The sequence below is a fragment of the Takifugu rubripes genome, chromosome 17 (genome assembly GCF_901000725.2).
Source record: "Takifugu rubripes chromosome 17, fTakRub1.2, whole genome shotgun sequence".
In the NCBI taxonomy this organism is placed as follows: Eukaryota; Metazoa; Chordata; class Actinopteri; order Tetraodontiformes; family Tetraodontidae; genus Takifugu; species Takifugu rubripes.
The window spans coordinates 14,197,375-14,223,868 of NC_042301.1; the positions used below are offsets into that span (position 1 = coordinate 14,197,375).

Genomic DNA, 26,494 nt, shown 5'->3' on the forward strand with positions numbered 1-26,494 from the left:
ACTGGAGCATACTGATATCACACTTAGTTTAATGTATACATGTTAAGAGTAATGGAAGAATATTTAAAATAACACAACACAAATGCATGAAAACACAATGAGTCTGCACATAAACTACAAACAAGTTCACTGGAAACCCACCATGGTATCTGTCACAAAATCAGTAAAGGTTCTGCAGATGTTACAAATAAATTACACTGATAAATAACACAGACACAGCATGGGTTCTTTTAGATGACTGTGTATAAGACTGAATAAACTGAATCCACCCAGGTTGTTTAGCAGCTGCATTATGGCCACCCTTGTTACTCCTCTCGTGTGCTCTGCACCATCGAGTACTTCTTGCAGGGGTTCTTAAGGCAGTTGGGGGGCCAGGTGATGGGCCAGCTGTAGGAGCACGGCACCGCCGTTTGCACGTTCCTCTCTAGAAAGTTGAAGAGTGGGTTCCACCAGGTGTTGGTGAGGTAGTTGTTGGGCGAACATTTTAGCGTCTGTCAACAGAAACAAAAGGGTTTGCTACACTTTCCTGTTGTGGTGGATTGTTGTGCACGTTCACACAGCAGCTAGAGCATGAGATAGGGAGATATCTGTAATTGAGAGCATACATTTTTAAATACGCAATCATAAAACAACAGGCCTCGCACTCAGTCTCTCGCTTGTGCTCAGCTTTCTTGCTTCCACTGATCACTCATTGTTGTTTGTGCTGATTTTCTTCACTCCCACCTCCAAAGTTCCCTTCCCTCTCAGCCAATTTTATGCAAACAACATCAGAGAAGCCTGAAGACTAAAAGCATGTTTTTGCGAAACAATTGTTAGATTTATTTTTGTTTTATTGCTTAGTCATGAGTTAACATCAAGAATGAATTTGATTAAGCAATTGTAGTAATTAATTAACTTATTTATTACTCAAGACGTTGAGTAAAACATCAATCACAGTAAAAAAAAAATCATTTCTGTGTCTTGTTTCATACACAATATGCAGGCATATTTATCAGCAATGACATTAGGCGTATGATGTAAAATCTGGATGTCCTGCAGTGTATTTCATGTATTTGTGAACAAACACATTGTAGACTAAAACAAGGCTTCGAAATGCTGTTTGTGTTTTTGCTGTTTGCATTCCTCTTGTCAAAGCCGGCCACTCAAATCTCCCTGTACATGAAATAAGGGACAGATGTCTTTGATGATAATTTGAGGCTTCAACCATCTGAGCTCAAGAAAACAACTGGGCGTCCTTCAAAAATAGTCTGTAAGTACAGACTGCTTTTTCTTTTACCAGTGTTTTCAGACTGAGACGTGATGAAGGCATAATAACACCAAAGGAAGAATTCTGCAAAAGACTACAGAAGCCTCACATTTGCTTTACAAAGTCTTAGCAGCATCGATTTGTTTGAAAGTGGGACGAAGCAAGTGAAAAGAGAGATTGCAGCAAGCAAAACTGCAATACCCCATAATTGAATGGTGATACGCTCTCGCCAAAGAAAATAACTGAAGTTTTTATTCATCATAAATCTAAATGAGCCTCCTTGCTGAAGACAAATGATGCAGGAATGGCATGTTTACTGTTCGGAGACACTGTTACAGTAACGCAGGGCAGCGTTGGGTTCACACCTGTAAGTTGGCCATGGTGTGGTACCACCAGAAGAGTCGGGAGGTGATGAAATAGGCCACGACCACGTCCACGCTGTAGTGCTCGTGCGCCACCAAGATGCAGACCACACCCACGGCACTCAGCAGCCAGCAAATCAAATGGTACCACCAAAACGACCGTGGCGAGTCTAGAGGGAAAGCCGGGGAGAGACAGCATGCGGGGGAAATCTTTGATGTTCTTTTTTTCCACATTTCTTTTTTTAAAAAGCCATCTGTGGTGTTCAGCACAGATTTCAGTGACAACAAGTTTCCAGATTAAAAATATGGGCATAAACATTCTGCTGTAATGTGTCATCTTAGCCATCAAGTTTTGAAATGTGGAAAACTTTACAAGTTCCCATTTGTTAAAAGGCCACAACACGAGTCTTCAAAAGAAGACACTCCTCACCCCAAATTGTCCATTAAGTTTAAAGAATGAGTGAGCAATCAGCTATAAAACTGTTTAAATTGAAATTCACCATTATAAGCTTCACAAATGCACAATTTATTGAATCTTGTGTGAGTCAAGGCATTAGTGTGGAAAAATACGATACATACAAGAGTGCTTGAAAGAAGAAATAGTGGCGACTCTTCTCTTACTGGGATCTTTCTAAGCCCAAATATTTATAGCACTACATTACTGTAGACAAGTGATTATAAAAACCAGTGCCTTGAGTACTCACACTCTTTTATAAACAGGTAGGTGAGCGTTAGCATCACAGTGTGTCCACTGTAGAGGAAGTCTCCACATAAGAGATGGGAGCCGGTGATGGACAAACCTCCACCTGACACCAACTGCAAAATTCGCTGGAGTTTTGCCTGGGAATCTCCGTGGAGCTGGGAGAAGACAGAGAATAAATCTATAAGTTTATGCAAGAGACTCCCTGAACTCTTTGAATCATACGACTGCATGCTGCTCACCTTAGGAGCACAGGTCATGTGCATGCCCGGCACAGGCAGTGTGGTTATGTACATAGTGACACAACGGTACAAGTAAAGAGTGCCGATGAGGAAGAAAAACCGTCTGCTTGCTATTGACCTGAAATGACACATTTCAGACATCGTAGATCAAAAACAATGTGCATTACAGATTGAAAATAAAATTCATTTGCAGATTTTCTTCAGTTCTAGGCCACTAAAATCAATATTTGTCACTGACACAAAAATATGAAAAATAGAAACGACTACCATCTCCAGACTTTGGAGACGCAACTGTTAAATCAAGGAAATGTGCCTTACTTGTATCTGAAGAAGAACAGCTGAATTAACCAAATGGTCACCAGCACCATGCCATTGATCTCCGTGACGGTAAACGCCCACTTGACCCTGTCAATATAGTCAAAGAACTTGTCAGGAAGAGGCGGGCTGACCTCTTTGGGTGGGACTCTCTCGTGAACTACGGTGATGATGACTGTGGTGAGGACCAAGTTAAAAAGGGCATAAAAGAAGGAGATCGCCGTCTTCCACCACTCCATGGGCAGAGGGTTCACCCTGGACTCTGGCACCGAGATCTTTACATAGTCATTATGCCTTCCCATGCCTTTCCGAAAACCCCTCTTTGTGTCCTCGGCCACTGGGACGTGGACCGGACACGTTTTACCACCCGTCCCCTTGTTGCCGGCCTCCATTTCTGGATTGAGACTGTCGCGTGCAGCGTCCCTCGTGTCGACAAGCTCCTGTGATGCCATAAGTGCCTGCACCTGTCCATCCACAGACACCACTCCCCTGGATTGACGCTCTTCACCTATCATCAGAGGAAATAAAATTGGACTTGGAGGTTTTTACGAGGTGCATTTCATAAACACGGACTATTTGGGAGTAACAAAACCTAATGTGAAGAAAGAAAAGCTACAGGTACATCGAAAATGTACGACAGGTAAATGTTCCGAGTTATAAAACTAGTTTTAGATACAAGTTACCAAATGCTTGCAAATTTTCCAGTAATTATGTCTGAAGTAATTGGATATTTCACTCAGAAACAGTTTGAAGGAGCACTTGAATCAGCCAGTGGAAACATGGTCCAACAGCCAAATTAATGCAATGAGAAAGTGGACAAACTGCCATTTACGTTTGTTTCCAGGCTAAGGGATTAGACACAGATAGACACTTTATCTTTTATTAGTAGCTCTGGATTCCACAGGTTAAAATTCCATTGTGACTGAAAAGCACTTTCACAGTTTATAGCAGACAGCTGTTGTACATGTGGCTGTGTGAGTTAGCACGGTGCGTTATATTTTCCTCTGCGTGGACATTCAACAGGACAAGCCAGACAGTTGTCTGCCAGCCTTTCCGCAGCACTGCTTTGGTTTTGTCCCCAACAGACAGCGGCTAGAGCAGGCATGGGCAAACTAAGGCCCGGGGGCCACACGCGGCCCGTTAAACATTTTAATCCGGCCCGCCAAACTTGAAAAATTAAATGAATAAACCTTGTTAATGTTAAATTTTCACTGCAATTCTGGTGTTTTCCCACTAGAAAAAAGACAGTCAGGAGGAGAGTGATGGTGATATCCTGAAGGATAACAGAACTTTCAGTGCTTTAAAATAGAAATGGTTATTAATTTTTTTTTTAAAAGGCACATTTTATTCATTTGATTTTAAGTGTTTTAAGACTCATTCCAAAGTCATATATTTTGTTTTAATGCTTCTCTTCATTTTCATTTGAAATTAAAGCACATGTTTTCTCCATATCCCAAGATGTGTATTTTTTCTCCAATGAGGTGAGGTTACCAAAGCACTCCATCCATCCATCTGCTCCTGATCCGGCCCCTTTGTCAAATGTTAGAACCCATTGTGGCCCACGAATCAAAATGTTTGCCCACCCCTGGGCTAGAGTCAAATCCTCTCTGTCTCTGCAGCCGTTTTACATCCCTCGCTGAAGAAAAAAACCTCAGAAGTCAAGAAAACCATTAACAATATCAGAAGGGCTATAATCCACATCATCCCAGGCTCTCTGCTTCCTGAATAGTGAAACTGAAAAGTGCATTTATTAGTGATGTCACAATGGTTCTTAAGATGTAACCTGATATGAAGCTCCGGCCACACTAATAAAGCCTTTATTCAACAAAATGAGACAGAATTACTATCATTATTATTATTATCATCATCATTAATAATAATAAAATAAGAAGAATAAGAAGAATATTAATGTGTAGTGGGAGTCAGATGACACCCAGATGGGAGACTGGATGGAGCACATAAGGTTCTACAGTGTTTGTTGTTGAGCTCTCACTCTTAATGACTGCTGAAAACATCAGAGCGATGATCACTTTCCTTCTTTCATGTCTGAAAGGCTCGTCGCCCCTTTAACGGCTCCTCCATTAATGGATTTGAGGATACTGAAATGTATCACAATAAATATCATCTGGGACACACAGAGCATGACACGTGTGCCTGGAGACAAACATGGACAGATTGCGGCTCTGCAACAGACAGCCAGAGGATCAGTTTACCTGAGATCAATAATTTTTTGGGGAAAATATTATTACAGTGCAGGAAGCTTGCAGCAGAGTGTCCTCCAACACAAGATCTAGATGCTATTGCAATGAGAGACGGATCACACAAATGTCTGTTTAGTTGAAGAGGTCGGAAAGTGTGTGCAGATGTACTGTACTGTGGATTTGTGCAGTATTTAAATAATGATACATTTGAGGATGAGGCTTTTCAACATAGTGCTCAAACTAACAGAGAACTCTGCAAACTATCATCAAACTTTGATTAAATGGGATTTTAGACCACACCTCCATGTATATTTTAAAACATTCCCTTAGTAAATGTGGAGACTGAGCAATAAAGCCAAATATATAAAGTATATTTTGAGACTGAGGAGTAGAAACCTTAAAAAAAAAAAAAGCTTTTATTCTGGTGTACTGGATAGATGAAATTGTGGGCAGGGAGCGGCAAAAGGAATTTGGGTAATACGACACGGCCGGCGAGCACCCAGGGTCCCTGGAAACGCTGCCTCGAAGCTTTTTAGGCAGTCAGCCTCGATTAAGGTCCTTTGAAAAATGTAATTGCTCTTAAAAAATGTACCTGCTAATGTCAGATTGGAGTCTCTCAATGAGACACAATGTTCTGATCATCTGAAAGAAACACACCCATAGTTTGTCAGCTCGCATTTATCAGTCACAGCAGTAATCTCTTGATTCAACGTACATACAGGAAGCAGCACCTGGGTCTGCATCACTCGTGCTTTTGCAGGGTCCATGAATGAGACATGAATGTTTTTGTAGTGAGGGGTGGTTACAGTTACAGTGACTGTGCAACTTTGTCAGAACAGAAGCTTGTCCCGTCTCATTCATCATCAGCTCGCTGACCGAGGTCACGGCCCGCCCTGGGCGGCGGGCGAGGCTTTGCCTTGATGGACATGTCGTAGATTCACATGAACGTCAGCATCCAGCAGAGCACCGCGCGGCAACAAGGTGATCATTATCGTTCACGGCGCTGTTGTAGCCGATCTGTGTATCTGGACTCTGTTACACAGGTTAATTTTTTAAATAATGAGACTCTTTTAACCTCTGCCCTCAGACTGCTGCTCTCACCCCCCTCTTGGGACTATATTTATAGAGAAGCCTATTTGATTCTCAGGGTTTAGAGTTGACCATTCAGATAGCTACAGGGAAGTGAATCCATCCAAGGTAGACCGAGGACTTTAAAAGACATTATTAATGGCATTAGTAGTGCACCAGATCACATTTGTGTCCTAAAGTGGCTGTGGAAGCATCATTTGTTAGAAATATTCATTTTACTTTCCAAAGCTGTTGGCAAAGGGCAACATTCATATCTTTTTACATTGTATTTATTCTGAGCTTCTGATACAACAGATCAATACTTCATTTAATAAAAATGACAGGTTTATTTTCAGTGTGAAAACACTGGAGGTCAACAGAGCGTCAGCTTTCCACTGGTCCTCTCCTCCCCAGAGATTGTCACTGTTTTCCCATCCAGTGCTTGTAAAAGGATGGACAGTGATGGAAAAAGGGTGGAGAGGGGAAAAAAGCCATTTCACGTGGTCGTGGCACTGTAATGGATAACTTGCCAGCCTCCACTCTCTCAGGTTATTTCAGGAGGAGCCACCGTGTAGCCTTGAAGGCTGTATTTTACTGCACGGTCGCCACGGCTGGACTCAGTCCCGAGGCTTTCGTAATAACACGCTTCTATAGTTGTCCACTCATTTTAGTTCCATGTCTTGAGTACAGTCTACTTCAAAGGGACAGTTAAAGATGGTTAAATACACAGAAAGACATGGGAAGAGCATTAAAGCATGTCCAGATTTCAAGACTGCTAATGTTAAATTCTGATGAAAGTGAAAGTTTACATTAAAAAAAACCCAACATTTACTCCAAATGTTATATTAAGCAGTTTATTTAAAACAATAGAATAACTGAATGTGCAGAATATGGGTCATAGAGTGTACTAGAACTTAATCTAAACATGGACTTTGCACTCAAAAGTTATAATCATTCATATTAAAAATACTATGTTTGTTAAACTGATCAAGTCTGCACTATGAAAAAAGTACTTAAGGAACAACTGAGTTGCTATTACATTCTAATTACTTTCAGGTTTTATCTTTGAGCTTTATGTTATTAACGCAAGGACTACCACAGTAAATGACTTGTTACTTCAGAACAGTGATTATTTGAAGAGTTAGGGTTGGGAAAGGTCAGGGTTTGAGCGTAACAACACTTTTTGTTGCTTCTTCCTGCAAAGACACCCAGTTTTACTGTTTAAAATAGTCACACTTGGAGTCTCCTCTACTTTTCTGCATTAAATAACCACACACTGGTTATTGAGCGGTGGGTGGACTCGCCAGTAATGTCAGGTTCACTTCTGGGTGTCTTCCCTTCCCAATATTACAGGGCAGCGTTTGGCCGCGTCACATGTGTTATACAGCTGGGTCTGAAGTTTACTTTTGGAGGGTAGCACAGTGGCGCCCCACACACAGTTCCCATTAACATGTTACAACATATGAGGCTCCTGGGTGGGGCAACAGGTCATTTCATGTCCTGTAATTAAGCCCTCTTGCTTTCATTAATGTGGCTGGCAATTGACAACTGAATTATTAAAATTAAATTAAAGCCACAGCTGTATCCCAAGAAGTAGACTGTGAGCCACTCAGTGTGTGTAGAATTTTGCATTGAAACAGTCAAAACATCACCTGATGCTCACGGTATAAAATTTTCTTCAGTCCACTATTATCAAGCTGAACAACCCCCCCCCATATATAATAACGCATTCGTGCGTAAAAAGATGAGCCTTCTACTATCAACACTTCAAAGGCAGGAAATTCACAAATGGCCTAAATGTGTTACTGTCTATGCAAGACTGGGAAAAAAAGTTCAGTGATCAACAATGCGACAAGAGGACGGTTAAGATCATAATAGTCCATGGAAATTTCCGAAACAGCACTAAAGCCACACGCAGGAGGCTGGCGATGAAGAGATGAGGACACAAGTGCACAGTTTAGAGCATCCTACCTTCCTTCTTCGGGCCTCCTAGATCGTCTTCCTGTACTTGCAGTTCCTTGAATGGTGGATGCTGCGCCCCGGCTGATCGCTGCAGTGTTCGGGTTAGACTGCCTTCTACTAAAGCGTGGAGCTGGCTGTGGAGACAGCGCTCCGCCTCCCCGAAACCGCACAGTTTTGTTTTTTTCTTCTTTTTTTTTTAATTTAAAAAAATAAAAAAAATCATTCCATCCTTTGATACCATCCTCCTGCCAAAAAAACTCGCGTTTAATTCAGAGTCCTGTAATTAAGATCAGCGCATCGGCGTTGGAATGGTTATAAAAAGAAAAAGAAAAAGAAACACACACGAAGAGGTTGTAATTTCGTGTATTTTTTGCATTTTTATACTCATAAAAAGCCGGATTATTAGTTGTAAAAAATTTGCCTGCGTGTATTAAAATTAATATGAGCAAATAGATCATTTTACATTTTGTAGTTTGCGTTGGTCGGTTTAATTTAAATATAATTTATGTAGCCATGACAACAAAATATGAGTATAGTGCACAGTCATTCAATCGGAGTCTTTCTGAGCACATATGAGTCATATGTCGTCAGCGGCCGCGCGGCCAAGACGCTCAGAGCCGCGACGTCATCGCACGCCGCGGAAAGCGGAAGTGACGTCACGCCGCTCTGGGGTTACGTGGCTGTCGCCGACTGCTCTTCCTGGTTGCGGCGCCGCAGCGCTCTGGCACACGTAGCTGCTTCCATTCATCGAGGCTAGCCTGCAAAAGAAAGATAAGAAGGGTGACTTTGCTCACACCCCAAAACACCCCGGTAACGCGTTATTTTCGTTAGATATTAAGCTCGAGTCGGCTGCTGTTGCTAACTATGGAGACCTGTACCAACTCGCACAAGAAGCTGAAGCTTAGCAACGCTGCCGAAAACTGGGTGAGTGTTGCAACTTCGTCATGTTTTAACGCATCCATTTCTCACTTTTCGTCTCGAAGCAGCCACCAGTGAGCTAAAGTACTCACTATTAAGGTGTTACTGATTAGTCTAACTGATCTTAGTTTTAGAAGGACGTTGTCGGTGGTTAGCTGCGTCGATTGTGTCTAACCGATCAGATGCTAATGTTCTGTTCATTGACGTATAGTTGATTAGAAACTCCACTTATCGACTCAAAATATAGCATCAAACATACATAATAGCTGTTTAATAGCCGACATTAACTTATTTGCATATTTAGGTTTTGCTTTTATTACCCAAGTAATAGAAAACATTCGATTGCCATCCATTTACGTTCACATAGGGTTGATTATTTTGAAATAGTCTTTAAATCCAAGGTTTTCTTAAGAGCCTAAGGCTGACTTGACATAAGATCTGTATCATTTCAGGGAATGCAGCGAGCCACCAATGTCACCTACCAGGCGCACCATGTCAGTCGCAACAAGCGTGGGCAGGTTGTTGGGACAAGAGGGGGATTCAGGGGATGCACTGTCTGGCTGAGTGGTATGACCTGGGCTTTTATTCGAGAAATTACCTTCTACTTCTGCTCATTCTCCATAATGTTTACTGACACTTGTCTTGTTTGTTCAGGTTTGTCAGGTGCAGGGAAAACCACAGTAAGCATGGCATTAGAGGAGTATCTGGTTTGTCACGGGATCCCCTGCTATACTCTGGATGGAGACAATATCCGCCAGGGGCTGAACAAGAACCTGGGATTTAGCCCAGAGGACCGTGAAGAGAACATTAGACGAATTGCTGAGGTGGCCCGACTTTTTGCTGATGCTGGGCTGGTGTGCATTGCCAGCTTCATCTCTCCCTACAGCAGGGTGAGTGAACTTTGGAAGACGTTCTCAGCAGTCTTTACACAATTACAGATGACGCCAGTTAGAAGTATAAGATGGACCTCACCGTTAGTCTGAAGAAATTGTCCTACTTTTGGTTATCAGGTGAAGTGCTTTTCTTTGGATTTCATCCTAACCACGTGTCCTAATTAAAAATTTGCTTATTTTTAGGATCGGCTCAATGCACGAAAGATCCACGAGGCTGCTGGCCTGCCTTTCTTTGAAGTGTTTGTCGACGCTCCACTGGATGTGTGTGAGCAGAGGGATGTGAAGGGACTGTACAAAAGAGCTAGAGCAGGGGAGATAAGAGGTAGGATTAAAGTTAATACTGTCTGTATGCATGTGATACGGGACTCCAAAAATCTCTTGGCTGTGACCACAACAGTAACATTTTGTCTGATGTACAGTGATATTATTTTTGTTTATGTTCTTAAAGGAACGATGAAATCTGTGTGTGCATGTTACGACAAGAGCTGGGTGAACACTCTTTAGGGTTAGGGTTTATATAGGAGGTATCCAGGATTTTAATTTACATATTTTACTTATTATTAGGTTTTACTGGAATTGACTCGGAGTATGAGAAGCCAGAAGCTCCAGAGCTGGTGCTGAAGACTGACTCCTGTAGTGTGAATGAATGCATACAACAGCTTGTTGACCTACTTCAGGAGAGGGTGAGGATGAGAAAAGCCTCAAGCACAAGTGTGCATTGTGTTCAGAATAAGAGGCACATTTTAAATATCTTTCATCGTTTTAGAATTTCTGTGTGCCATATGAGATTCCTACACTTTATACTTAAAATTTAGACATGAACAAATACCACTGTTCTGTCATTCCTCGGATGGCCACTATGTGGCAGTAATGTCCCATTTCTACATAAATCACCACAGATACTCTACTTAGAATTCAGTAATTGATAAAAACAAAATTCTATTACAGCAAAATATTCGATCTTTTCTATTGGAAAAATCAATTCCTTTTTTATATGTTAAATCTGCAGGACATAGTTCCTGTTGATGCATCTTATGACGTGAAAGAGCTGTACGTTCAAGAGAATAAACTGGATCTGGCCAAGGCTGATGCAGCGACTCTCCCTGCAGTTCAGATTGGAAAGGTTCGTGGTGGTTTTTCTCAGTTATTTATAAATGTAAATAATTAAACAAAACTAACTTTGGATTTCCCCCACTATATTTTTCAGGTAGACATGCAGTGGGTGCAAGTGCTGGCTGAAGGCTGGGCCACCCCTCTGAACGGCTTCATGAGAGAGAGAGAGTATTTACAGTGTCTTCACTTTGACTGCCTGCTCGATGGTAGGATATTCACTTTTATTTTAAAAATAACAGTGCGGAGCACATAAAGTCATTGTTGCTATTCTTACAAACGAGCACTAGGTGGAGATGAGCTCATATAAAATGAATCTCCCATTTTAGCAACGTTTGACTCATTGCTCACCCTTTATGGTACAAAAATATGTCATTTTTAGGCTTTTGGTTTGATTCCACTTTAGGTATTTAAGCTTATTAAGACAATTCCAACACAAAGTGTGGTTTCACATCACATGGTATTTGCTGACATACATCCTCTGGACACAGTTTGAATAACCATCAAAATTATGCAGGAAAATTACAAGAACATTTTTTTTTTTGGCACAAAGGCTCTAACCCCAGGGCACTGAGGTGACTGCATATAACAATGTTGGCTATGTATTCAGACTGTCATGTGGTTGATTTTAGTTCCTACCAGGAGGTTGACACTAAATGAATGGCAGTGAAAGAACTGACCCCCCTAACTTAAACACCTGAATTGGTTGGGAAGCTCGCAGCATGTTTGACTAATCAAATAATGTGCAAAAATAAACGAGCCGCGTGACTCCTTCGCTCAGTCATTTGACACACACTCCCAGGTTTTTATTGGAACCAGCTGGAAGTTCTAAATGGTGATGGTGAGAATGAGGTGAGGGTCCAGGCAGCCACAGTCATCTTCACCGCCTTCCGTTTCCTCTACATTTGCTCAGATGTAGAGTAACACACGTGTTTAAAATCTCCCAAATCTGTGAACAGAACACCATGAATCATAAAAAAAAGGATGGGTTGAGCTTGGCCACACTTGAGGGGGATATTTCTCCACGAGGCCCTTAAATTGCAGCCTTGAAGACTCACAGAAGCCTGTGGTTTCAGTGTATATTCCACATTTAGCCTAAATGGATACAACATTGAAGTGTAATTAGAAAGACTGTGCTGTGCCGTTGATACCTATCCTTTGATTTTAACCTGCTTGATACAGGGGTGTGTTTTCAGTGTCCCTGCACCTTTAATCAGGGTTCTGGACTGTTGTTTCTCATTATTTACTGCCACCTAATTGATCACTGACCCACGGAATCATCTCCTCTTTCTCCTCTGTTGTGTCAGGTGGGGTCATCAACTTGTCTGTGCCCGTGGTGCTGCCGGTGTCTACCGCAGACAAAGAGCGTTTGGACGGCGTGACGGCCGTGGCCTTGGTTTACGAGGGCAGGCGGGTGGCCATCCTGCGCAACCCGGAGTTCTACGAACACCGCAAAGAAGAGCGATGCGCGCGACAGTGGGGCACCACCTGCAAAGACCATCCCTACATCAAGGTGAGCCTGAGGTGACGCGTCCCCATTTTAAAGCCGCTGCTGATACGTTAGAGAGCAGCTGCAGATGGTCCGTATCAGTGTCGGGGTAATAAACGCCCTCCACTTGTCGTGAGAGAACACGGCGCTCTGAGCTGAGCTGTGTATGGAAAGTCTGAGTCGGAGGAGCAGTGGAGCCTGTCTCAGCTGTCAGGATGCCCAGTGTAATCACTTTGTCTTCTTAGTCAGCGCTCATTCTGCAGGTGTTATTTATTTGTCCTACAAATTTAATTTGGTAGCTCATCAAGCAACGGAATCTTTGGCTGCGCTGACATGTAAATATTCCCGAGAATTTGTTATAACCTAACAATAAATACAGCAGGTTTACTGGCTTTCTTGTTATTTTAGGCTTTTTTAAAGATATAGACAGGGTCTGGTATCATAAACACCATTCTCTAATGGCAGCACTGGTTCTGTACCCCTATAGTCTGTGTCAGTCTGCGTCCACTCTCATCTGCCACTGTGTGTTCTGCTGTGTCTGTTGTTAAAAAGCCCGAGTGTGCACAAGCGCATAAATGTATATTTTAACTTCCAGATCCGTAAGCAGTCAGTTCCACTTCTGCACGGGTGGTACTGGTGGTTCTTTGACCTGTCCTCTTTTGCACAGAAAGGACACGCTTCACATCACACAGCACTAATTCACCCGTTTCCTGTTTAGTGGACCATCACTCAAACAGGAGCCCCTTCCTAGGAAACAGGAGTGTAATGGCTGTTTATTTAGTCGGAGCACTGAATCCCAAAACACACCCTATTTTTGTGTCCTCAGTGTGATCAACCCCGGTAGATGCTAGTTTTTCATCATTAAAGAATAAGAAATGGGATTTGTATGTGCGTTTTACTCCTCAAACAGACAAAAACTAATGGTAATGGCATCCTTTTATTTTTTTCTGGATTCTTCTCTCTTACCATTTTTACAATGCTTGCTTTCTGTGTCCTAATTCTGGAGGTGTGTTGCCAAGCGCGTGGACAGTGAGCAGTGTTATCAGGAAGTTGATGTCCAGTTTATTGAATGCAACAACCAAAAAGGTGGAGATGATCACATAAATGAACAGCAGGTCCTGTCTGGATCGTTCTGATCACATTCTCAGACAGAAGATTTCAATGTTGTTTTTCAGGATACCACCTTCGCCTGTGTTCTTACTGAGACCGTAACAGCCCATCATCCTTGTCTGTCTTTCAGATGGTGATGGAAAGTGGCGACTGGCTGGTCGGGGGTGACCTGCAGGTCTTGGATAAGATCTACTGGAATGACGGGCTGGATCAGTACCGCCTGACTCCGGCTGAGCTCAAACAGAAGTTCAAACAGATGAATGCGGGTATGAGCCATATTTCTGTTGGTGCTTGTTTGGTTCCTCGTGTTTATGCGGAGGTGATGGGAAACAGACTCTCCAGTGTCAGAGTGTTTAGAAAGTTCTCCCTCGCTGGATAACTCTGTCACTTCACTACATTTGTTATTTTAGTTTAGTCTTTGGAGATGCAGGGAGTGACGCGATTCTTGCCCTGATTGCCTCCTCCTGTATATTTAGATTCGGTGGTCTGACTCTCGGCTTGGATGCACTGCGGCCTTTTGTTTGCGTTGTTCGGATGCGTTTCTTCACAATTTGACAGTCTTTTCATCTTCTCTTTAGATGCCGTATTTGCGTTCCAGCTTCGCAACCCAGTCCACAACGGTCACGCTCTCCTGATGCAGGACACCCACAGGCGTCTGATCGAGCGGGGCTACCGCAGGCCTGTTCTGCTGCTTCACCCACTGGGAGGGTGGACCAAGGACGACGACGTGCCCCTCCCCTGGCGAATGAAGCAGCACGCCGCTGTGCTGGAAGAGGGCGTCCTTAATCCAGCGTCGACCATCATATCCATCTTCCCTTCACCCATGATGTATGCGGGGCCAACCGAGGTGATCCTGATGGGGAATGTCTTATTTGTGGTTAAACGCTTGAGGTTACTTTTATTAATAATACCCCCCAGAAAAGAGGGATCAAGCTTTCTTTTATACTGACAGTGCAGAGGACTGCAAACACGCCGCTGTCTGCAAATTCCTGAGGGGAAAAATGGCAGGAGAGGGGATTTATAATGTCTTGAACAGCATGGTTTTGTGTTTCCTGCCATATGTAAAAACCACTTAGTGTGACTGAGCATAGCTGCGCAGTTTGCAAGCTTTTAATTATTCACTTATGATGATGATAATGGGACTTACAGTTAAGAATATTGAGAGCACATTGGAGGCTGATGTTTATTATTTATTAGTTCATTAAATAATTGATTGAACTTGTTGTTCTGTGTTGGGAGTTCAGAGAGCCAGGCTTTAGCATGTAACATTACTTTTCTTTACTGTTTCAATAACATACAGAACACGAGTCTGGGCTGATCTTATGACTGCAACATTTAAAATACAACTTCTCTTTTATCTCTCTTCATTATCCTGGTTTGGAAACAGTCTGTAAACTGTGGACCTGTGTTGTTTCCTGGTTTTTCTCGCACATGTGCAGGTTCAGTGGCACTGCAGAGCTCGCATGGTAGCCGGAGCCAACTTTTACATCGTGGGCCGCGATCCTGCAGGTATGCCGCACCCCGAGACCGGAAAGGACCTGTACGAACCGACCCACGGGGCCAAGGTGCTCACCATGGCGCCGGGGCTCATCACTCTAGAGATTGTGCCCTTCAAAGTCGCTGCGTACAACAAGGTCAAAAGAGCGATGGACTTTTACGACCCCAAAAAGTGAGTCACGGTTTGTCATGGTCATGAATTTTTTCTTCTTTTGGTCCATTTAACTCTGTTAGAGTGTTGGAATATTCTTGCGGTTTTGAGTTTCAGGCCACGCTGTCAAATTAAATCAATATATTTTTTTTTTGTTTCTTCGTTTGTAATGACTGTTGACTGAATAAATAACAAAAGAGATATTTAATTATCTATCTAAAAAAAATTACAGCCTGACGAATTCTTGCTCTTAAAGTGCTGTTAAAGTCATTAAAAAATAATCGTGAGATCTTTCAGCTTCTTTCCCAGATTTGAAGCAGCTCCTTCCATTATGTTACACAACTTGCGAGTTTAGCCAGGAATGTTGAAAAACTAAATATGGCCGGGCTAATCAAAAGGTTGGCTTTGTTTTCCATGATGCATATTTATAACATTAGGTCCAAAGCAAGTTGTTCATCAGGAACATCTAGTACTTTTTATTCAGGTTTCTTTAAAAACAAAAACGTTTTTAAACTATGACCAACCGTGTGTTTAGGCTCCCAGCACTTTGAAAGTATGGCCATGTTTAAAAAAAAAAAAAAAAAAATCACTCTGTTTGCTAAACATCACCCTTTATTTCCACATCTGGGGAATTCTTAATCATAAATGGGGGAGGGGAGGGGGGGGGGGGGGGGCGTGATCCAGACTTCAAAAGTTTTATTTTATGAAAAAAAAAAAAAATCACATGAAACAAAAGATGTGTCACGCTCATCTCTGAACGCTTTCAAGAATAAAGCTTTATTTTTTATTTCATAGAATGTAGCTGCGTGGTTGCTCGTTTTACGCCTCCCTTGGTGGTAACCGTCCCGCGTTTGTTTGTTTGTTTGTTATTACTTTTTTGGCAGTTTAATGTTGCTGACAGGAAGATTTGCAGGAGTCTGCATGCTGAAAAGGCCTGCCTGTGTAAATAGCCTTGGCTCATATCACAACCAAGCTGTTCCTAATTTGACACTACTGTCCTTCTCCTGCATAGAACTCTTATTTCTCACCCTGTCAACTGTTGGATCTTCCCTCCTAATCTCTCCTCAATAACAACTGAAAACTTTTTAATTCCAGAAAAGAGCCTTTCTGAATGTGACAAAGTTCTGTTGCTCACATGTGTGAAATGTTCCCATCTGGATCCTCCTGGATTAACACACTTAGCACACACTGACAGTCGTATTAGATCACCAGCGCATCAAACACATGTCCAAACTACCACAAGGTTACTACCAATAAACAAATCCCAGCCAGAGAGTGTGATCCCTGCTCTCACTTTACTCACCCACGCTCCAGGGGAGTCGTGGTAGCGACTCTATTTATTCTTTCTTTCCTGCTTTCTTTTTCAGACACCAGGATTATGATTTCATCTCAGGCACGCGCATGCGACGGATGGCCCGCGAGGGAGAGAACCCTCCAGACGGCTTCATGGCACCGACAGCCTGGGCTGTCCTGAAGGAATACTACCAGTCCATGGAGAAGGCTTAAAGGTTTTTGCCTTTTTAAATGGGGAAAAGGTTACAGAAATAGCCTGGTTTCTACTTGTGTTTTGAAATGGGGAATACTGGGACCAGTTCTCTCTGCGTTTGAAACAAAGCTCTTTGTTGTTTTAATTGTATTGTTTTGTTTTAACTCTGTACTATAATTTCACTAAACCTTTGTTACTCTGTAGTTAGAAGAGAAAGAAGTAATATTGTTCCAATGAGTGTTATTCACTTCATGTTTTAACCACGCTGTCCACACACATGCACACACTGTTTAGATGCATTAAGGTCCGCTTGTGAAGTGCTGTTGACCAACACTGAAATGTGATTGAGGAGTATTAGCGCCATCTAAATAATGAGGTTAGTGCATCTGCATCACTACTGAATGTTTGGAAGGTGTCAGTCGCACAGACTTTAGTGTCCACACGTTTTTGATGTGAGAATCGAGTGCCTTTTGAAATCTGGTCTGAATTAAAGCATGTGTGCACTCACACACATGCGCGTGTCCAGTGTTACACTGAAGCTGTCGAGGAAGGTAACATCATTGTTGCTGTTTTTAATGGGATATGCAAACTTGCTATTTATAATGCCCTTTTTTACATGTTTGTTTTTGTTCGTGGTTTCGGTAGTGAGGTTTTTTGTTACGTTCTCATCATTTACGTCTCTCTCCTTCATGAGTTTCTCTCATTTTCCACATCGTGATTTATTTCAAGAGCCGGACGGTGTAATCGTGATTGACAGATGCCATCGAGGGATCAGATTTGTGATCTTCCTTGTCTAATAAACCGTTTTTAGCAAAAAGAGCAAATTGTTTGGGTTTCTTTTTATGTGATTGTTCACCTGTAGCTTCCTTGTGAAGGGTTCAATATCCCTCAACCTGGTTTTAAGTGATGACGCTGAATTTCATGGACTTTAGGAAGTTGGGGTGATCTCGTGTCATCAGAACTTCCTGAGTGTAACAAATAAAGGACAAAAATATGTTTCCGTCCATACAAAAAGGGCCTGTTGAATGTTGTGACCTGCCATATTATCAATCAGCTGGATATTAAATGTGACGGAGCCTCTGGTGGGTCTAATCAGACACGGATTTACCCACGCTGCTGACGCAGAGAGCTGCAGCTGGATTCCAGATGCAGTGAGAGTGGAAGTTAACAGCCTTTAAAATGCCAGTGGTCAGAAGTACCCTGGATCTGGGTCATCTAAACCAACTGCGAGATGTAACGATGATCCCTGCAGGCAGCACTTTTTCTGATGCCGGATCGTGTTCAATCTCAAAAAGTAATCAAGCTGATTCCTCTGGAATACTTCAAAATATCTTTTTTTTCCTACACAGAATCTGATATCAAATAATGAGAAGTTCTTTTATTTCTTTTTTTTTTATAGGTCCAGAGGACTGTTGGCTGTTTGGATTATGTGACCATCAGTACCTTTTGAAAGCATCTTGCTCCAACGGAAGCGTCTCTTCCTCAACTCTTCTCTTGACTCTTCATATTTATACAATAAGAGGATGTCAGAGGTCAACAAATGGGCCGCCCTTTATATCAGCAAATCTTGTCATTATTTTCATAATTATTCAGTCAGAAAGGCTCTGAAAGCAGCCAAGAAACTCCTCCAGAACTTTTCTGCATGTGTGCAGGCTCCCACCCGGATGATGCACCGTCAGATATATCAGCCAGGTCAGCTCGGTGCTTTTTTACAATTAACTTTGCGGTAAAAATGTTGCACAGCGGCCTTTCGCCTTTATACTTGAGCTGCGTAATGTGCGCGCCGTCTCGTAGAGACGCTGTCATCGCCGCCGTTCCCGTGCCATTCACCGACCGGGTCGGGCCTGACACGCACTCCAGCTGCATTTATCTCCAATTTCCTCTCATCTGGTTTGACTTACGCTCAAAGCCAGTCGTGATAAAACAGGATTTAGTTTGCAAAATACAGCGCGTGGTGGGACGCGGGCTAAACTCCAAGGTAAACCGTGGTCGTCTGCCATGGCGCTGAGGTGTGCGCATGGCAGGGCCGGGGCAGAGAGATCTGGCATGCTGTCGTCTGGGTCTTTGTGATGAGGATGGAAGCGTCATCTGGACTGCCAGCTTCGTGTCTCCTGGATTTATTTTTTATTTTTTTAAACCCATCTGTGGTCAAAAAAATAAAAATGCTGACATATGGTTAACATACTGCTGACATTGAGCCGCGTCTTCTAGTAGAAAGAAAAGCTGCATCCAGACAATAAAAAGCAAATGCGTTTGGTGAAATATAGCTGATTAAACTTGTTAAAATTGTTTTCCATACAATCCCGTGATGTCATATACTCCACAACTGACTATAACAAAGCCAAAAGAGGCTTTAACTCACCTTCAACTGCATGAAAATATCACAACATAGTGGCAGAGGTGAGTTAAAATAGCACATTTATCATGCTGCCATCGTATTGCACATCATTCTCTTTAATGTTGTAGACGCTCCTTAAGCCTTTGATATTAGATTCAAAGGACAGTGATAACTACAAGAACAACCCCCTGCTAATAAATCCTTCCTATTGATTCTTCTGTTGTCAGCCCCCCCCCCCCATGTCATAAAGCTTCAGAAATATCACCCGATGAGCCAGAGGCTTTGTGTAAAGAGACAATATGGCGAGCACAGGATCGTGGATCAAAGGGAAGCGTTTCATAACTTTGGATGACTGCAGAGAGAGGAATGTTTGGCTCGGGTACCTTCCGGTAATTCTGATAATTCTGAAGAAGAAGATGAAGACAACTGACCCTTGGACTGGTGCTCCAGGGCTCCTCTTCAGCCAGAAACCCTCTAAGTCCCAGGACACTGCGATTATTCCATGAGAGAAATGTGAGCCAGGAATAAAGTCAGATATCTACCACATCATCTGAGGTGATAATATATAACATTAAATGTACAATAATGTATAATGTTTCTCAAGAAATGCGTTGAACCAGCCTGTCTAACCTGGGCACCTTCACCCCTCTGCTGGCTGGCTGCAGTAATGCTCCCAATCCCTCGATTACATCAGGGAGGAAGGCCGAGCATAGACGAGGAAGCATGCGAAACTATCCGCAGAACAGCGGAAAATTGTAATTAGAACGTTGGGATAGGTGTTTTGTCTAATTCATGTGGGCGACGGCCATCTTAAAATAAACCGTCCCAGGTTTCCAGAGTTGTTTATCTGCTCAGAGAGGGCCGAGATGAGAGCGGATGAAAAGCGAGGGAGCCACTCGCTGTTGTTCAGACGCACGTCACCGCAAACTGAATCAAGGATTTCGTGTCAGCATCTGGTGCCCATTTGCAGCGTTTGTTTACATGCACAGTACAGTGGTACCTCGGCATTTTACCGGTTACTATGCCATATTTCGGACTGCCATTTGGGGTTTTCTTGACATGAAATGATACCCCGACCGAGCAGGTGGCCCGACAGCACGGGTCAGAGTGAAAGAAGCAGAACTGAAATGGCAGCAAATCCAAAAAACTAATAAAGACTCCAAAACGAATGCAAAACCCTCTCCTCATCCAATTAATCCCTAAATTCTCATCATTTTTGTACATTTCTATAGTTGTGCAGATGCCCTCCTAAAACATATATTTATACTTTTGAGGTGCTATTATTATATTTTAGATTTTGATTCTAATATTTCAAGTTTTTAATTTTTTTTTGGTGAAACGCAGTTTCAGTGCTCTTTTATTGCACGTTTGACAACTTCTTTATCCATTTTCTCTTGTGTTCATCTGTTCACCAGCACCGTCTCCAAATGCAGACCGAATACGTCTGATTTTAATTCTTAAACTTGTCCTTCTACGTCTCTTGGGCAAGCTGCTCTGGGGAGGAGCAGCCATTTTATTACCTACGACAGAGACAAACAGGCGGCCGAACATCGAATCTCTCCTGATTTGATCGGCCAGGAATGCACATTCAGGTCCAGCTTCGATGTAGAACAGATCGCACGGCAGCAAATCGTATTTAAGCGAAAGGCGAAATGTTTATGTGATCGAATTAACAACGTGTCCGCTCAACTATTCCAGCGTGAGAGCGAGCCAGGACAATAAAACCGACTAGGAAACACACGAGCGCTCGCTCGCTTATTGCTCTTTGGGTCCTAAAATGAATATCGACATTTCTCCTCAGAATTTTCCATGCCCTGGATCACTCACTCACACACACATACACACACTCCCCAGCTCCATGGGGTCATTTCCTCTGGTCCAGCTAGTGTTGACCCTTCTCATATTCAAGTTATAACTCATACCCCACAGTTCATTCTGAGTTCACACGCCACGACATAACAAGTGTCTGTGATTGTCTTCCAGCTGTTACGCCTGCCATGCTGCTGATGTGGTTTCAGCCTCTCGCTACAGAGCTTACTCATGCCTCGTCAAGCCGCCCCCATCTCCCAGCCATCAGATGCGCTGCTATCCGATACCGTGATTGTATTTGTCTTGGACGTCGCGCCGGCTTTGATCGCAAATTCCCAGTAATTCCTCTGGATTCCATCCGACCCTGCGCAAACAGCGCGTGCAAGAGTAGAAGCTGGTGCTGCGGCTGATGGGAAGCCGGAGCCTGCAGGAAGACCCGTGGCTAGATAAGTGGCCTCGAGGACGTTTGCAGCGTGCATGTCGGCTACCTGCGTGTGACGGAAGGCTCGGACAGCATGTGTAGGGATTAACTGCAACCCGACTGCTGGAAATTGTTCATCGCAGCCTGGAAAAAAGCAGTCGTCAGAGCTGACAACAGCCCGAGTGACTCACGCTGACCCTTGAATAGCAGGAGCTATGTCATTAACCGGTCCCACAGTGTCTTTTGTTTACTCCAGACACACCAAAAAAACCAAAATGCTACGTGCATGCATAGCTATGGTGCGTAGAATTCCCCTCATACTGTACTTCCTGGTTCAGAAACCTCTGTCTCTGGCTTCAAAGAGCGAGGTTCCAGAGGAACTTTGGCACAGTTATTCAAAGATATGGTTGCAGATGCCCTCCAAATGTTATTTATGACCATAAAACCTTTAATGGTGTCATCTAACCCTTCCAGCGGGGCTCAGGAGGTGCCGTGAAGGTGCCATTGATCCTCGGTGACCTGGAGCTAAAAATTCAACGTTCTCAGGGATCTATTAACATGTATCCCAGCTAGCAGCTTTGATGCCTGTTTTAGTCTGACTCCTTGCCATTTCACACAGTTTCAGCTTATCAAATCAGCGCCTGTTACATCACACAATCATTTGGAAGCAATTTCAAAGCCGGTGTCCTCTGGTTTTAGGTTTGGACCAACATTTGTTGCCTTTTCATTGAGGCTTTCACCAATTTCCATGATATTATGTTCGGTATACCCACCAAAGCAGTTATACTTCACTGTATCCTAACACATTAAAAAGCTACGAGCCCCCTCATTTGTTGGTGTAATTACAGGATCTCAGCATGCAGGAATGGGGACCGTTCATGGAAATAACTAAAGTAAATGAGATAAAGACTGGGATAAATATCCAGGATCCATATGTCCTGTTCCACCCTTTCTTTGTTGGCTGCCTGTTGTTCTGTGTGGGCTCCAAAAAAGAAAAAAAAAACTAAAATCAGAAGAAATCTAATGCAGCAAAGTGCCCCAAAATGGATGTAGCAGCAAAGACTTTATTAAGCTGAATTTAATTTCATTTTGTTTATTGTCCACGATAAAGCAAAGCATTTTTTCCTGCCCCGTGTGGTTGCAGTTGTTTGCCCGAGGCTCAGTTAGTCTCTCTCAGATGTGTTGCAGGACCCGACCTCAGCGTTTAAACACCATCCTGCTTCAGCCTGCAGCCAAGGACCTCCCCGGATGAAACACGTTCTCTGCTTGCAGTCACACCCCCAAATACATTTTCACAACATGTTAATTTGGATTATTTTCTGTAATTACGATTAGAATTCAGGCAGTGTTGTTACATTCTGTCTGGGTAATGTTAGATTTGAAAAAAAGGGGGAAAAAAATTCCAAACATGACCTGACCCCACATCTGTGTTTGATCTAGACGCAGCAGATTTATGAATTTGTTCGTTTCTTTGCTCTGGCATCCACCTGCAGCGGGACCTTTCCTGCCCCATCGATACGTTTGCGTTATATATAATGTGTTATTGTATTGCTCTCGCTAAAAACATAGTCAATTGTACTAAATCAGATTTCCCAGACAAGGATAGCGCGGTTGGAATCTGGAAACCGCCGCTGTAGGTATACACCTTAATCGGATCCAAACCAGCCCGGACCAACCGCATAAACGGCAAACTAAATCGGAGCCAGACTCTAATGGGATCAAGGAAAAGTGCTGAGAGCTAAACTGACACACGTTTTCTGCCAGAAGACACAGTGGATCCAGTTCATGCTGTTCCACCTCACCGTCTCAGCTCGGCAGGAGACCAGTCACCCACTCGCTAACTTGTTTGTTGACTCTTTGATTTGTGATGTCACAGGTCGCCAAGAAAAGGCCCACCGCTGCGAAATTGCCACCTCAATATCAGAATCTGGCACAGTTTGGTCGGTAAATCAACACACACACACACACACACACACACACACACACACACACACACACACACACGTGTCAGAACAGTCTCCTGTTCATCTTCCGTCCTTGTTTTTCTGGATCTAATAAACGGACACAGACTCAGACAGCTGCAGCGACTGATCTGTTAAAGATGATCTGACAGCTGGGATCCTGTCCTGTCTATTAAGATTAATTAGGCTTTGGGAATAATTCCTGCACACACACACATGCACGTGTGTGTGGTGTTTACTTGATTATCTGCAGTCTGTGTATTGTCAGGACATTTTACAGCTCTACTGTTTGGGGAATACTGATTTTGGACCAAGTCCATGATGGGGGTGATGGATTAAAGATTTAAAGGGCACGTTGGGTTAAAGGTCTCACCATATTCGCTCCAGATCAACAGGGTTAGCCCAACGTGACCTGCCATCTTCCGCTGTCTGTCTGTTGCGCTGTAATCTGCTGTACTTGTTTTACGCACGCTGCTAATTATTTATGACAGTTGCCTCAAACTACCCGACTCATCAAATGATCACCCTGATTCAACCAGTCACAGGAAGCGACTGGTTAAATCAGCTTGTTTTGCCTCTGAAACCTGTTAAGCCAACAGAAATCATTCAATAATTCATAAAAGAACAAACAGTAGCTTGCTATTTGTGCTGGTATTAATGGGAAAAATATTTATTTAGTATTTATAATTTGAATTTTATCCATCCATTTGTCTTCTAGCCACTTTTCCCCTTGCACAATAATGGCCCAGACAAATGAAATCCAAATGCAAATGAGCAAAACAAAAGTCAAAATACCCACATTTTACATGCATTTTTAGGACTGACCTCACTGGTTCATGATATAAAACCTTTTTAAAAAAAAATGATTTTACTAGTCCATAAATAAGGAAATGAGGCATCAAAGTTCCTGGAAAATATCTTTATTATCCCTCAGTGTTGGACAACAGTGAACTTAATGAGGATTAAAGCTTCAAATTGTACATATGACATGATGGTTTCTGTGATTTGCTGTAGCTAGAAAAACTGCCCTTGGACAAGAGGAACCATTCTGCAGGTCTTTGGGGGGGGGGGCATTTCTGATTGAGTGAGGCTGGGAAGAGAGATGGAAAAGGGAGGAGGGAGAGACGAAGGTTTGGAGAAAGAAAAGTTCCAATTGCCCAGGTTTTACTGGCTTCACTTTTGTATCCCACCATAACTCAGAGGGCTTTGGATCATCTATGGGAGGTTTTGGTGAGAACTGAGATACCTCAGGTTCTGCTTTGGTTGGACCCAAAAAGTAGGAAGTCAGGCGTCGGTGTGAATGGGTGAGGAAAGTACAAGGATGTCCCATGCTTTTGTTGTCTTGGTAGTTTCTTTAAGTCTGGAGCTACAGTGAACCCAAATGTCTATAACTGTCACTGTAGATCACTGACTCTAGCAGATCCCCCTCCCCCCACTAAGCATCTCTGCCTCGTTCCTTCTATTGTGGTGTCACCCCCCTCAAACCCCTTCCCCCTGTGGTCATCAAAGTCGTCTTCATAATTTGGACCAACTTTGGAAATTCGTGCAGCGTCAGCATGCTGTCGTGTTTAGCTTAGCTCTGTTTGGGGGCCCCTTCACACACTTCTGTCCACGTGATAAAGCCTGAGAGTCTGGAGCCGATTTAAGTGTGTATTGTTTTCAGAGGTAAACATGCTAATGACAGGGCCGCTCTAGTCATGGTTGTCATACCTTCCCTGCCAACGGACCTTTTCAACTCTTTACCCGGGTTCTTGTCGAGGAGCTCTTCGCCTGTGATGAGCTGGTTGAAAGCAGATGCTTCGGCTGAGACCTTTTTCTTTTTTCCCTCTGTGTAATTTGATGAAGTTTGCAAGAAACTGATGTATTTTCAAAGCCAGCCTGTGCTGTAATTATCGCCGATGAGGTAATAAAGCTGAAAGGGGAATAAACCAAAACCTGTAGACACAAAACATCCACCTTGCTGCTGCTCCAACAAATAACCGTAGATTTCCCTGCTGCCAAAGGCCTCTCACGTGTTTGGCTCGTGCATTAATTACAGGCCGATAGATACACACACATAGATATAATTGGCGTATTCATAAATGACAGGACGGGCTGCTCGGAAACTGGCAGCCAACTAAAGCCTGATTTAAAACAGCTTGAGCAGCTTGTGCACCTCTGACTGCTGTCGCGGATGAGTTAGAGTCGCTGCTGCTGCTGCTGCTGATACTCTTTAATCCCACTGCTCAAACATTGCTCGGATGCTCCGGCAGATCGAGATTTGTGTTCTGTCAAAGATAAAATCCCTGGGAGTTCTCGTCAGGTTGGAGGACAGAAGGCGACAGAACTCAGCACAGTCAAGCAGGCGATTAATCGTTTGTCCTTATTCATTAATTATTGATTTCCAGCTGGTGGTTATACATCTTTAATTAGCCAGAGGTCAGAGGTCGGGAGGAGAGGAGAGGAGAGGAGAGGAGAGGAGAGGAGAGGAGAGGAGAGGAGAGGAGAGGAGAGGAGAGGAGAGGAGGAGGGGAGAGGAGAGGAGAGGAGAGGAGAGGAGAGGAGAGGAGAGGAGAGGAGAGGAGAGGAGGGGAGGGGAGGGGAGAGGGTGAGGAGAGGAGAGGAGAGGAGAGGAGAGGAGAGGAGAGGAGAGGAGAGGAGAGGAGTGGAGTGGAGTGGAGAGGAGAGGAGAGGAGAGGAGAGGAGAGGAGTGGAGTGGAGTGGAGTGGTGAGGAGAGGAGAGGAGAGGAGAGGAGAGGAGAGGAGAGGAGAGGAGAGGAGAGGAGAGGAGAGGAGTGGAGTGGAGTGGAGAGGAGAAGAGAGGAGAGGAGGGGAGGAGGGGAGGAGGGGAAAGGAGAGGAGAGGAGAGGAGAAGAGAGGAGAGGAGAGGAGGGGAGGGGAGGAGGGGAGGATGGGAAAGGAGAGGAGAGGAGAGGAGAGGAGAGGAGAGGAGAGGAGAGGAGAGGAGGAGGGGAAAGGAGAGGAGAGGAGAGGAGAGGAGAGGAGAGGAGAGGAGAGGAGAGGAGAGCAGAGGAGGGGAGGAGGGGAAAGGAGAGGAGAGGAGAGGAGAGGAGAGGAGGAGGGGAGAGGAGAGGAGAGGAGAGGAGAGGAGAGGAGAGGAGAGGAGAGGAGAGGAGAGGAGAGGAGAGGAGAGCATCTAAGTGCAAAAGAACATCTTTGAATGTGCTGCGGCGAGCTTGTGGCTGATGATCCACAACTGAAACACCTCAGGCCAT

The 26,494-nt window shown here is 43.6% G+C and overlaps 2 protein-coding genes across 2 annotated transcripts; one reads left to right on the top strand and one right to left on the bottom strand.

Moving 5' to 3' along the window:
- Window positions 1-9: 9 nt before the first annotated feature.
- sgms2a (sphingomyelin synthase 2a) lies at window positions 10-8,202 on the bottom strand. The gene is made up of 6 exons (XM_003972394.3): window positions 8,106-8,202; window positions 2,869-3,373; window positions 2,551-2,668; window positions 2,313-2,466; window positions 1,612-1,778; window positions 10-491 (listed from the first exon to the last, which is right to left on the bottom strand). Exons 2-6 carry the CDS (start codon window positions 3,315-3,317, stop codon window positions 306-308), a joined length of 1,074 nt encoding a protein of 357 aa, XP_003972443.1. The 5' UTR covers window positions 3,318-3,373; window positions 8,106-8,202; the 3' UTR covers window positions 10-305.
- Window positions 8,203-8,771: 569 nt separating this feature from the next.
- On the top strand, window positions 8,772-17,569 carry papss1 (3'-phosphoadenosine 5'-phosphosulfate synthase 1). Its single transcript, XM_003972393.3, has 12 exons — window positions 8,772-9,020; window positions 9,467-9,581; window positions 9,669-9,904; window positions 10,091-10,229; window positions 10,472-10,590; window positions 10,917-11,030; window positions 11,115-11,226; window positions 12,325-12,530; window positions 13,747-13,882; window positions 14,195-14,463; window positions 15,056-15,285; window positions 16,632-17,569. Exons 1-12 carry the CDS (start codon window positions 8,961-8,963, stop codon window positions 16,768-16,770), a joined length of 1,875 nt encoding a protein of 624 aa, XP_003972442.1. The 5' UTR covers window positions 8,772-8,960; the 3' UTR covers window positions 16,771-17,569.
- Window positions 17,570-26,494: the final 8,925 nt, after the last annotated feature.

Excerpts from the sequence above, each read along its gene's own strand:
- sgms2a (XM_003972394.3), bottom strand. The coding sequence starts at position 3,317 with ATGGCATCACAGGAGCTTGTCGACACGAGGGACGCTGCACGCGACAGT. Across the intron at positions 2,467-2,550 it reads ACATGACCTGTGCTCCTAAG|CTCCACGGAGATTCCCAGGC; the intron begins GTGAGCAGCATG and ends GTCTTCTCCCAG. Across the intron at positions 1,779-2,312 it reads CTACCTGTTTATAAAAGAGT|ACTCGCCACGGTCGTTTTGG; the intron begins GTGAGTACTCAA and ends CTTTCCCTCTAG.
- papss1 (XM_003972393.3), top strand. The coding sequence starts at position 8,961 with ATGGAGACCTGTACCAACTCGCACAAGAAGCTGAAGCTTAGCAACGCT. Across the intron at positions 13,883-14,194 it reads GTTCAAACAGATGAATGCGG|ATGCCGTATTTGCGTTCCAG; the intron begins GTATGAGCCATA and ends TCTTCTCTTTAG. Across the intron at positions 15,286-16,631 it reads GACTTTTACGACCCCAAAAA|ACACCAGGATTATGATTTCA; the intron begins GTGAGTCACGGT and ends TTTCTTTTTCAG.